Below are 12,543 nucleotides of genomic sequence, written 5' to 3' on the forward strand. Positions count from 1 at the left end.
CCCGTTTAACGCGACAGTTGCCATGCATAGACCCACCTCTCTCTCTCGTTACCCATCATGCCTTCGGTCCCCCGCTCCCCCCCACCCCCGGACCTGCGTCACTGCGGCTTCTATCTTTGGCCCATTCATTTCTGTCCCATTACCCAGCATGCCCCCGTCCCATTCATTTCAGTTCCACTGCCTGTACTACCTTCAGCACATTTCTGCCCGTGCACTTCCATCGTTCTTCTAGCTAGCCCTTCTTAAATAACCATCATGTTTTGGGTCTATTATCTAGCATGCCTGCGGCCCCTATTTCTCCATTTATTCACCTGTCTGCCTCTGGCTCATTCATCCAGATCTATTACCCATCATGTCCTGAGCTCTTATTACATTATTCATAATTTTGACTTTGGTCTATTCTTACTTGCCATTTACCCATTAAACCCGAGTCCCTCGTACTTGATTACTACCATTTATATCTGTTCCGTTTATTTCTGTCGATTAGACTGCTGTTCACTGCTTCCTTTTCATTAACCGTTAGCCCTGGATTCCTCCCCCTCTCCATTACCCATCATTACATTTTTTTTTGCTTATGCATATTTAGCCATTATCCCTTCGATTGTTTTTGTCATGTCTTTGGCTTTTTTTATTTTTGTCTGTAACCCATCTTGACTTCGTCTACTGATTCCCTTAAGTTCTGGGCCCCCTATTTATTACCCATCATCATGTTCCACCCTCCCCCCCTTCACATCCCACAGAATACACAAGTTGAGACCTGGTCAAAGTACAAATTCATATTGGTAGGAAATGCCCTATTTACAAAACAATATCAGATCCAGGTGACCATCTCCTCCCCCGCCCCCCCCCCTCCCCCCAGGGAGATATTTGGGTCCCATTTCACTGGGCAGCAGTAAAAGGACTTAGTAGTCTTCAAAGTAACACACAAACTCTTCTCTCAAGGCTGGGGTCAGCAAGGCACACTCTGCATGACACTCACCCTATCTAGTCCTTGACTGGGCTTAATTCCCTGAAGACAGGATTTGGGCAAGTGGGGACTCAGGGAAGGGTCCGGACCCTGTGACTCCTGCCTGCAGGAGGAGGGAGATGGGGAAGCTATGCCTTGGGCTGGGGACTCCCCTCCTTCCCACCATTGGGGAACAGACAGGGTGGGGAGGGGGCAAGTGGGGCTCTGCTGCCTGGAGGGCTCAGGTCTGAGCAGCAAGGTGCCTGCCCCCCAACATGCAACCCAGCAGAGCTATTGGGAGTTGACTACCTAAGGACACAGTAGAGGTCTGGGGTCTTCTTTGGAATTTGGGAGGAGACTGCAGAATGTGAGGCGTGAACTAAGGTCAGTTTTAGGAGTCCTTGGGTCGGATTGTGCAGAAACATATTTCCCCTCCCTCAACTCATGAGATAAGGTTGCCAGGTTTCCATTGTCACGGCTGGTTTCTCTAGGTCAGAGATATCGGCTTAGAGGTCACCATGGATCCACCAACGTCAAAATCACAGATGAGATGCGTGTGTTCACTGACAGTGGCCTGGCCAGAGGTCAAGCAGCACAAGATTCCTGGCAGCGACTTGAGGGATCAAAAAGAGAGGTAAGAGCCAGGGCCATGGCGGCTCACACATACATGGCCCGGGACATGACAAAGCCTTTGCCTGGGTAGGAATCAGAGGGACTAGCGTAGGAGAGGGCGTCATAGATGGGGTTGATCTTGTCTAGGTAGTCTTCCTCATCGTCATCCATGTCCTCCAGATCCAGGGGCACCCGCTCCACAACAGGCGGCCCTGGAGGCACGAGGATGGGGGACCCCAGACTCATGGCCCCCAGGAGCAGGGGCCCCGACCGCTCTTCCAAGGTGGGCAGCTCGTGGTACCGAGGCATTTCCTGGGGGCAGGGAGGGAACAGGAGCTCAAGGTCACTTCCTGAGCTTGACATAGAATCCCAGTCTGCCCCTTGACTCCAAAATCCCGACCATCTCCCCACGCCAACCAGGCCCAACCTTACCCCTGTCACTGGGTCAGTCATATGGCTTGTCCCTAATTCAAAGCCCCGAGCGTGGTCCTTACCCTGTCAACCCTGGGTCTCTACTTTGTCTTTTGGTTTCTGACCTAAGTCTTTCCCCATGAACCTTTGACTTTAATCTTGACCTCAACTCCTTAACCTGAAGCCTGAAACAGCCCCTTAAACTTTGACTAGTTACAACTTCAATATCTGACCCCTGACTTCCAGTAGATGGCTAATGGGTCTCTATGTCTTGTCTTACAGTATCTAGCCAATGTGGATGTTCAACCAATCTTCATTGACTGACTTTAAACTCTAACATCATGTCCTCAGAATTTTTCAGTCATGACCTCCCCCACTGAACTGTAAACACAGCTCGATGCCATAAGCTCTGACCAGAAACACAGCTCTGCACTTCAGTTGTGACCTTTAATCCTTAACCTCTATGTCAGCGACTGTACCCAGCCTCATCCTCACCCAAGATCCTACCTGCTCAGCACATGAGACGCCAGCATCAAAATAGGGGGTCTTGAGTGGGCTGTGCTCTGAGGCCCCAAGAGTGAAGAGCTGGGAGGGCTGCAGTGGGAGTGGGTGGGATAGGTCAGGACCCCCTGCCCAGCCCACCTCTTTTCCCCAACTCCCTCTTCCCCACCATGGCCTTACTGGGGAAAGGTGGGGCGGCCTGGGTTCCAGGCAAAGTGCTTACCATCTCTGGCTCCTCCAGCTTTGTCTTTGGGGTTGGTGGCTTGTATGATGGAGGCCCCTCCAGGCTGTGGGGTAGGAGGTAGACAGGTGGAGGCTTAGACCTAAGAAGCCCCCTGACCCTAGGGCCATTGCACAAGCTCCTCCTTCTGCCTGATATCCCTTTCTCCCCCCTCCCCCACTCCCCTTGCCCAGCTAACTCCTACTCATCCCATGAATCTTCTTCCAGGAGGCCTCCCTGACTCTCCAGGAGGATCACAATCTCCTGTGATGTGGTCACATCTGGTTGTACACCTCCCTCTTAGGGCACTTAACTGAGTTTGTATTTGAAGTGTTATTTTTTTTTTCTCGATTGGAAGGGAGGGAGGGGGGGAGAGAGAGAAACATCGATATGAGAGACACAGCGACTGGTTGTCTCCTGCATACACTTGACCCGATGTAGGGGGAGCCTCCTGGGGGTGGGGAGTGAACCCACAACCCAGGTACATGCCCTTGTCCAGGAATCGAACCAGTGACCCTTTAACCACTGAGCAACACTGGCCAGAGCTGAAATGTTATTTCTTATTTCACTCAATGACTATACCCAGCCATGAGCAATGTGAGGGAGAAAATGAGATCTTTGATCCACATGGTGTTCCCAGAACCCACTATGAAGAATTCAGTAAATATTTGTTAAGAGAATGAATAAAGGATTGAAATGCTTTCCTATCCTCCAAACCAGTGGTCGCCATGAACCACCGGTTGGCGACTGCTGCTCCAGACTATGTCAAGTTCCCTCATTCTGCATACCCACGGATCAGAGCATCCTGTATACATAATAATAATGGGCACTTGTTATGCCTTCAATACCCAACTCAGCCCTGGCTGGTGCTGGTTCGATTCCTGGTCAGGGCACATGCCTGGGTTGAGGGCTCTCTCCCCGGTAGGGGGCATGCGGGAGGCAGCCGATTGATGTTTCACTCTTTTTAAAAAATATATATTTTATTGATTTTTTACAGAGAGGAAGGGAGAGGGATAGTTAGAAACATCAATGAGAGAGAAACATCGATCAGCTGCCTCCTGCACACTCCCCACCGGGGATATGCCCGCAACCAAGGTACATGCCCTTGACCGGAATCGAACCTGGGACCCTTCAGTCCGCAGGCCCACGCTCTATCCACTGAGCCAAAGTGGCTACGGCTGATGTTTCACTCTTTCATCAACCTTTCTCTCTCTTTCTCTCCCTTCTTCTCTCTCTAAAAATCAATACAAATATTACAAAAAAATAAACCAACACAAAAAACACTAACTCAGATATCCCCTCCTCCAGGAGGCCTTCCATGACCTTCTGGCTTCTCTCAGCTCCCTTAGGTTCCCTAGCTCATCCCTGGCCATGCTGCACCATCACTGCCTGGGGCCGGTCTGTCTCCTCCAGACCCTGAACCCCAGGAGGCAGGGCCAGGGCCATCTCAGGCACCACTGGGTCTCAGCGCTGGGCTGGGCGCAGGAGGTATGAACTGCAAGGTGTTGTTTTGCTTTGACTAGATGATTGAGACAGTGGTTCACACACTATCTTGTGCATCAGAATAACTTAGGGAGCTTGTTATACAGAGTCTGAGCCCTTCTTGTGAAAGTTCTGATGTCGCAGGTCTGGCATAAGCCCAGGAATATGCATTTTTACCAAGTGTTCCCATGCCGCTCCCCCACCGAGTCGTGTTATTTCATAATTTATGTTTCCATGATACATGTATGTGTGTGGACACTTTATTTTTATTGATTTTATTTTTTTAAAATGTGTTTTTTTGATTTCAGAGAGAGGAAGGGAAAGGGAGAGAGAGATAGAAACATTCACAATGAGAGAGAATCACTGACTGGAAGCCTCCTGCACACCCCCTCCTGGGCATTGAGCCTGCAACCCAGGTTCACAGGTCGACCCTCAACCACTGAGCCACATATGGACACTTTTTAAATGTTTGTCTCATCGCGTTCCTACCTCCAGGGCCTGGTCCTGGGTGGCTACTTTTTGAATATTGGTTGAATCGATGATGGATGTGAGACTTTGTCGAGAGTCCATATGTCAAATACATCTCGTCAAGCCTGGCACATACAAGGGCTCTACACAGAGAAGTGTGGCTAGTTTTCCCCAATATCCAGGGTCCTTCTTTCTCATACTAATAAGGATTTCAGCTGGGCACATGGCCACCCAGAATAAAGACTACATTTCCTAGCTTGCCCTGCTGCTGGGGACAGCCATGTGACAGGTTCAGGTCAATGGAAGTGAGAAGTGATGCATTTCCTTAAAGGGTGACTGAATACCCTGTATTTCTTTCCTTTTTTAAAACAATATATTTTTATTGATTTTAGAGAGGAAGGGAGAAGGAGAGATAGAAACATCGATGCTGTGTGTTACAGGGCATTGATTGACTGCCTCCTGCACACCCTCCACTGGGGATCGAGCCCGAAACCCAGGCATGTGGCCTGACCGGGAATCAAACTGTGACCTCCTGGTTCATAGGTTGACACTCAACAACTGAGCCATGCCCGCCAGGCTTGAATACCCTGTATTTACATTTCCTTTCCCACTGGCAGGAACGGGGGCTTTGAGGCCAGGATAGCCATGTCTGGCTGTGAAGTATGTAGGTAATGACAGAAGAGTGGGTTGCCTTTGAAATGTGAAGAAAGGTGGGGCAACAAGCTAGCAGGAGCCTGGGCTCTGATGACTTCACATGGCAGAGCTGTCATATCCATGATTTATGACAGAAATAAGCTCTCCTCTCTATCCTACTTAAGTTATAGTTATTTGGGGTGTCTTTGTTGCGCAGAGCCATTACAGATGGTTTTCTCCCACATTTACCCCCACCTCAGGATCCCCAGTTCTGGGACCCTTCCCTCACCCACTGCTTAGGATGCGTCACTTACTCGTCTTCCTCCTCTGCCACCTGCAGCCTCTGTTCCTTCCGCTGCTGCCGGCAGATGAGGATGCCTGTGGCGACCACAGCGGTAGCAATGATGGTAGCGATGATGCCCCCAATGATGCCACCGGTGGCTCCTGCACCTGCTGTGTTGGGGGACTCTGCAAGAAGAGGGACAGCGTAAGGGGGTCTCCAGGAGGAAGCCACAGCTCCTTACTCCCAGCCCAAGTCATCACTCACCTGCCTATCTCAAAGGCAGGGGACATTCTTTCATTCAACTTATCCTTACCAAGCAATTTTTGTGGAATAGAGTGGTGAATAAAACATACAAAAGCCCCCACCCCGAGAGAATTTATGTTCTAGTTGGGCAGGGAGACCAACAGTACAGAAACAACTACAATATGCCCGTAAGTGATGTAGGATAAAACTATAGCGGGTGTGGCTGGTATGGCTCAGTTGGTTGGGCGTAGTCCCATGTACCAAAATGTTGTGGGCTCAACCCCCCGATAGGGGCCCTGCAGGAGGCAGCCGATCAATGTTTTGTTTTTGAAAAAGCTTCACATTAAAAAAATATATATTTTTATTGATTTCAGAGTGGGAAAGGGAGAGATAAAATCGTTGATCAGCTGCCTCCTGCATGCCCCCTACTGGGGATCGAGCCCACAGCCTGGGCATGTGCCCTTGACTGGAATGGAACCCGGGACCCTTCAGTCCGCAGGCAGATGCTCTATCCACTGAGCCAAACCAGGTAGGGCCAATATTTGGTTTTTATATCAATATTTCTCTCTCTCCCTGTTCCTCTCTCTAAAAAGAAATAAAGAATCTTTAAAAAACAAACAAACAAAACTGCAAAGTGGGGAAGGTGATGGGAAGTGATAGAGTAGGTAGTCAGAGAGTCGTACTGCAAGGTGACACTTGAGCAAAGATCTGAAGGAGCTGTAGTGGGGTGAGCGATGGAGGGGGGGGGAGAGGGGTGAGAACATCCTGGCAGAAATGGCAGCCAGTGCAAAGGCCCTGAGCAGGAAGCTTTGTGCTGTTTTTAAGGAACAGCAAGGAGCAGAGTGAAGGAGGGGGTGCACGGGGAGATGAGGGAAGGGACCTGGTGGTAAGGGAAGTAGAGCTACAAGGCCGAGAACTGGGGGATCCTGGGGTTAGGATCACAACCAGTCATTACAGGGAATGCAGTCATCCCGGTCTGAGGATCAGAGCTCCCCCGACCCCACAGGAAATGCCGAGAGAGAAACTCATGGCCTCATGGGCCTTTCCTGTGCAACACGCTTCACACTTCCTAAAGCTGTTATTGGAGTAATTGCTTGTGTGATTGCCAAGTTCTACCCTAGGCTGTGGGTTCCGAGGGACGGGCTGGTCTTGCGAGATGTGTAAGGGTGGGTGGGCATGGGTGCTAGGGACCTACTATAGCCAGATTGACAAAATCCCCGCCCCTGCCCTCTAGGTGGGAAGGGGGGGGCGGGGGTTGGAAGGGGGTGTTAGACGATAAGCAACCAGAATGCAAAAGCCCCACCCCTTCCATGAAGCCCACTCCACAGATGAGGAGATCCAGCCCCCAGAGGAACCAGGACTGCCCGTCCACACTGCCTGTTCCACAGCTGGGCTTTCTCAGGAGGGCTTGCGTGTGGGAGGATAACAGAGTAATTGTTGCTCAGTCCACACCAGCCACCCTCAAATCACTGTTGTTCCAGGCGTCCTGACTGCGGGTGAGGTCTGCCCGCGTCACAGCTTCATCCCCAGCAATTAAGTGGAAGTCAAAACTGGTAGAAGTAAACTCACCAAGCCCTTCCCGGCCGCCCAGCCCCACTGGGCCGAGGAGCTGAGCCTACTGAGTAGAGTCCAGTGACAGCCTCGGGAGCAGAGACAAGGCCGTGGCAGTGGCCCTGGGGCCCGGGAGCGGAGGTGGCGGGGATTTACCCCTGCCCCTCCCATTCTCCCACCTCAGTCCCCAGCCTGGGGTTGGGAGAGGTTCTGGTTGAGGGGAATTAGGCGGGATGCAGCCCCTACCTCTGAATCACTGAAAATTCCCTCTAGCTGGGCCCCAGGGGAAAAGGAAGAGGAAGGAAGCTGGGAAAGGCCACTTCTCGGGGTGGAGAGGTGGGACTTTCCTGGTTTCTCAGTACCCACGCCCGCCTTGCCTCCTGGGGGCCCCGTCGAGGGCAGCACTCCCTCCGCAGGTCTCAGCAACCTTGGGGCGTTGGGTCTGCGCTGCTCCCGGATAATCTGACCATAGCACCCTCGGCAAGCGCCCAGGGGTCTGGGATCCCTTGGCCTCCGGGAAGGCAGCCTCAGTGCTGGAACCTTCAAGTCCAAGCCCTCCAGTCTCTAAGCCCAGATGCCATCCCACTGGCTCGGGGTCTCAGCATCCAAGGTGTCCTTCAAGGACCCAGATAGTAAGAGCCCCCCAGCCTCCCACTCCATGGAGCCCAGTTCAGCTTTCTGATCCCCCAAGGAGGGGGTCCAGTGTATTACAAGACACCCCTGATTTTTCCTCCAAGTTTATTAACTCCTGAGTGTCACAGGGCAGGGCTGGGGCAGGCCAGAGCCAAAACCAAGTCTCTGGGGGGGGTCCGCTGTGGGTCCCCCTTCCCCTCCCCATGCAGCCCTGGAGCCGTAAGTCCAGTGTGTGATATTCCACCTCCCTCTGAATCCCAGGAAAGTGGGAGGTAGCATTTGCGCTCCAGTGTCATCCAGACAAACGAGTCCAACCAGTCTGTCACCCGCGGCCCCCGCAGGCTCGTCTGTCTCTCTGTCTGGGGGTCACACGTAAACCGCCCGCCGGGAGATGAGGGAGCCGTCCAGCTGGGACTCCATGTCATCCTCGAGTGCCGGGGATGGAGGCAGCATGCGGCCTTTCTCTGCCTCCTCCTCCTCTTCCTCGTAGCCCTCCTCCGTGTCCTTGCCGTCCGGCCTCGGGGGGCCAGGGGCCGTGGTGGTCCAGAAGACGGGGCCTCCGTTCTCAAACCCTTGAGTCTTCGGATCATAGGGTCCCTGGCCGCTCTCTGGTCCGCCTCCTGCTGCCCCAGGGCTCTTCCTCCTCCTCCTCACCCTCAGCAGGATGAAGGCCAAGGCCCCCCCAGCCAGAAGCAGCAGCACCAGCAGTGTCCCCCCCACGGCCCCCCACACCATTGGGCCCTCGTCTCGGGAAGAGGCCCGGGGGCCGTCTGAGGAGAGAGAAGGAGGGGTGAGAGAGAGAAAGGGAGACACAAGGTCAAGAGGATACATCTGGGGAGGACACGGCAGGGGAGTGACAGGAACAGGGAGGTGACTGACCGGGCAAAATGGCGGGGGGGGGGGGGGCCCATTCTCTCTTTGCTACAGGCTGAGTGCTCTGTATGCAGAGGGGATGCCAGCGGGTGGCCTCAGATATCCGTATACCCGCACAGTATTATTAAACTTTCTAGCCAACATTTCAGAAACCAGGTGATTTCACTGAAAATTCCATTTGGGGTTAGGGGTGGGGGTCAGATCTGGCAACACCAGTCTCATGCCTTCCACCTGGTGATGGGCTGTAGCGGAGTGAAGGCTGTGACTGGGCAGGGAACAGAGTTCCACACCCGGCCACCAGGTCGCGCGCCAGGACCCAGGAGGCATGTGACCCCTTGAGGATGAGCTGAGGTCACGGTCACAAAATCTTGGGGTGGATCCAGCCAGGAAGAGGGAGAGGTGGATTTGAGCGGGAGGCTGTCTGACTCCAAACCTCTTTGTACTCGAGAGGAGAAGGGACCTTCTGAGAATTCCTCCCTTGAAGCGCTGGGAGCGCCTGGTCTGGGCGGCGTGGCCTGCCTCCTGCCTGGACAACCCCCCTCCTGCCTGGGCCACCCCCCTCCTGCCTGGGCCACCTCCCTCCTGCCTGGGCCACCCCCCTCCTGCCTGGGCCACCCCCCTCCTGCCTGGGCCACCTCCCTCCTGCCTGGGCCACCCCCCTCCTGCCTGGGCCACCCGCCTCCTGGCTGGGCCACTGCCCTCCTGCCTGGGCCACCTCCCTCCTGCCTGGGCCACCTCCCTCCTGCCTGGGCCACCCCCCTCCTGCCTGGGCCACCTCCCTCCTGCCTGGGCCACCTCCCTCCTGCCTGGGCCACCCCCCTCCTGCCTGGGCCACCCCCCCCCTGCCTGGGCCACCGCCCTCCTGCCTGGGCCATCTCCCTCCTGCCTGGGCCACCCCCCTCCTGCCTGGGCCATCTCCCTCCTGCCTGGGCCACCTCCCTCCTGCCTGGGCCACCCATCCCCAGTGCAGAAAATGGGGCTCATGAAGCCCACTGTCCCTTGCCCTCTAGTGCCCCCTGCACTGGCTGAACTGCAGGGAGAGGCCTGTCGGAGGAGGAGAGAGGTGACAAGGAAGCCAGGGAGGGCTGGGCTCCACACCAGGGACAGACATGATACAATGGGAACCTGCTCACACATGCTCTTCCCCCACCCCCTGTGCAGGGGAGAGACCAGGAGGGGCCCACTTACACAGGCCCTCCCCTCCCCAGCCTCTGCGCACAGGGCCCTGAGGGCGACTTGATGGGTGTTTTAAAAAAGGGCTGTCAAAGCAGTTAGTGACTCGCAAGCAGCAGTAAAAAAGAGCAGGAATGTGCCTCAAGTATGAAGGGTAAGTACTACTTTGTGAACCTTTTTTGGGGAAAATGTATGTCTCTCCCTGAGCACTAGGTGGGTCTGGAACCGGCTGCAGCGTGGAGGGACGTCTGCTCCTGGAGCGGCACTGAGCCAGCAGCGAGTGTTCATGGGCCCGGGGCTGAAAGTTCCCCCAAGTCTCCCCGAAGGGACGTCTAGCCTGCGGTGTGGCCTGTGTACCCACATTTGCACCGGTGTGAACCCCACACGAGGCGATGACAGCATGTCTGGGTCTGGGTGCGTGGGGGAATGTGGTGTGTCCTGAACCCTCCTGCCAGGAGCGGGGAGTTTCTTCTGGGGCGAGGCTACTTGTTGGCAAACTCACTGCCAGGGTCAGGATTTCTGTTGGCATCTACCTGTGGGTGTGGCTTTACGGTGTTTTTGACTGCCCCTCGGTCTGTGGCTAGCTTTGGGATAGTCCGGGGGAGGGGGCGTCTTTCCTTACGGCTCGGTCTTTCTGGGGCTGTGATTCTGTGTGCATCCCTGGCCCCTGGACCCCGACGGGCCACGGGGTACGTTTCACTGGGCGGACACGGCCAAAGGGCTGAACTCTGGAGCTGGTGTGTGCCCAGCAGTGGACAACCCTGGGGTTTCTGCGTGTGTGTGTGTGGGGGGGAGGGGGCGCGGGATGTTTTCAGGGCTGTGTATTCCTCCGATGGCCCTTAAGTGTGCCTGCGTCTGTGTCCTGCAGGCTGCAGCCCTTGGAGGTGCCTTCTGAGTGTGGGTGGGAACCCGTTTCTCAGGTGTGTTTCTGGGGTAGAGGTTCCCGTTGGGTGCCTTGCTGGGTGGGTGGAGCCGACTTCTCTGGGTGTGTCTCATTCGCTACTGTGTTCCCTGAACCCTCCTGCCAGGAGCGGGGAGTTTCTTCCGGGGCGAGGCTACTTGTTGGCAAAGGAGAAAGCATCAAGGAGAAAGCCTGGCCAAGAGGAAACCTTGACTAGTATTCGTCAGATGACAATTGGTTGAAAGAGACCCTCTCTAACGGGTTTTGGGAGTTTCTGAGGGTGTGCACCCCGAGTCTGCCGTGGAGTTTCTCCACATTGATATGCATGTGAACTGCAGATTCCTGTGACCCTTTCCCCTCCCCCAGCACATCCGGTGGCCGTGTCCCCCTTCAGGTGTGTGTGTGTGTGTGTGTGTGTGTCCGAGCGGGACACCATGTGGAGAGCTGGCCAGCTGAGCGTGTTGTCTGTGACTGTGTTTCTGAGGGGGCCCATCGTATCTCCTGGCGAGTGTCTGCGTTCCCCAAGAGAGGTCTGTTGTCATCGGGTGTCTTTCTAGATGCGTGTGATGTCAGATTGTCTGGGGGGTCTGCCTCCAGCCGTCTTTTGTGTCTGCCTTCACACCGGTCTGTGGTCGTGCTTGGGAGGGGGCCAGGCCACTGTTCCTGTGTCGTGTGTCCACACAGGTATGTGTCACAGAGAGCCACGCTGGAGGGAGTTTCCAGAATGGCTCATCCCAGTACGTGGGGTGTTTCTCGGGCTCTGGCTGGCTGTTATCTGGTTTTGTTCAGTGTCTTGGCTGTGCCCCTGCCCGCGTGGGGGGGGGTGTCGTGGTGACAACAGTATGTGGGCTACATTATGGGCGAGGTTGTTTTGATTCCAATGCATCTCCAAGCACAGGGTGTGTCTGTAGACACCGGTCCTGCTGGCTGTGGCTCTGACATGAAGGGGACTCTCCCAGCCATGGGGTCCATCTGTGTCTGAGTGTCGGGGTGCACGGCCCCGTGGCAGTCCCTGCCTCGCCCCAGGTGTGTGCGTGCATGGCTGAGATCCCAACCCCACTGCACAGGCTGAGTCTGCCTTTGCTCTTTTCCTCTCTGGCCGTGTGTCTTGGGGTCTGTGTTTCTGAGTTCGCATCAAGGGGACTCAGAGAACTTTCCACCCACAGACCCATTTTATCATCAGCCACCGTTTCCAAAGTACCAACTCCAGAAACACAAACGCCCCGACATGCACTGCCAGTGGCTCCAGAGGGCAACGACCAGTATTCACTATAAGAAATTTGGGTCTAGCCCTAGCCGGTTTGGCTCAGTGGATAGAGCGTCAGCCTGTGGACTGAAGGGTCCCGGATTCGATTCCGGCCAAGGGCACATGCCTGGGTTGCAGGCTTGATCCCCAGTAGGGGACGTGCAGGAGGCAGCCGATCAATGATTCTCTCTCATCACTGATGTTTCTATCTCTCTCTCCCTTTCCCTTCCTCTCTGATATCAATAAAAATATTTTAAAAAAAGAAAAGAAATTCGGGTTTGTTTCCGCCTGTCTGCCTCATTTATGTCTCTCCAAGGGTTAGTGGTGTGAGTCGGTGGGCATCTCACTGGCTGGAGCCCAGGCAGGG

At 54.7% G+C, this 12,543-nt stretch overlaps 1 protein-coding gene across 6 annotated transcripts in view; it reads right to left on the minus strand.

Moving 5' to 3' along the window:
- Window positions 1–561: 561 nt before the first annotated feature.
- The window catches only part of NECTIN2 (nectin cell adhesion molecule 2), a 28,866-nt gene continuing 16,884 nt past the window's right edge, over window positions 562–12,543 (minus strand). For 4 of the 6 annotated variants that reach the window (XM_036345733.1, XM_036345737.1, XM_036345734.1 and 1 more), the window contains exons 6-9: window positions 5,588–5,741; window positions 2,694–2,757; window positions 2,477–2,563; window positions 562–1,870 (exon numbers count right to left, since the gene is read on the minus strand). In XM_036345733.1, the coding sequence (XP_036201626.1) occupies window positions 1,604–1,870; window positions 2,477–2,563; window positions 2,694–2,757; window positions 5,588–5,741 (572 nt within the window). In that variant the 3' untranslated portion in view covers window positions 562–1,603. Of the gene's footprint in view, window positions 1,871–2,476; window positions 2,564–2,693; window positions 2,758–5,587; window positions 5,742–8,071; window positions 8,754–12,543 lie in introns of those variants that run through there. The other 2 variants (XM_036345736.1, XM_036345739.1) reach the window with 2 other exon arrangements.

This window comes from Myotis myotis, unplaced genomic scaffold (assembly GCF_014108235.1).
Source record: "Myotis myotis isolate mMyoMyo1 unplaced genomic scaffold, mMyoMyo1.p scaffold_m19_p_19, whole genome shotgun sequence".
Taxonomy (NCBI): domain Eukaryota; kingdom Metazoa; phylum Chordata; class Mammalia; order Chiroptera; family Vespertilionidae; genus Myotis; species Myotis myotis.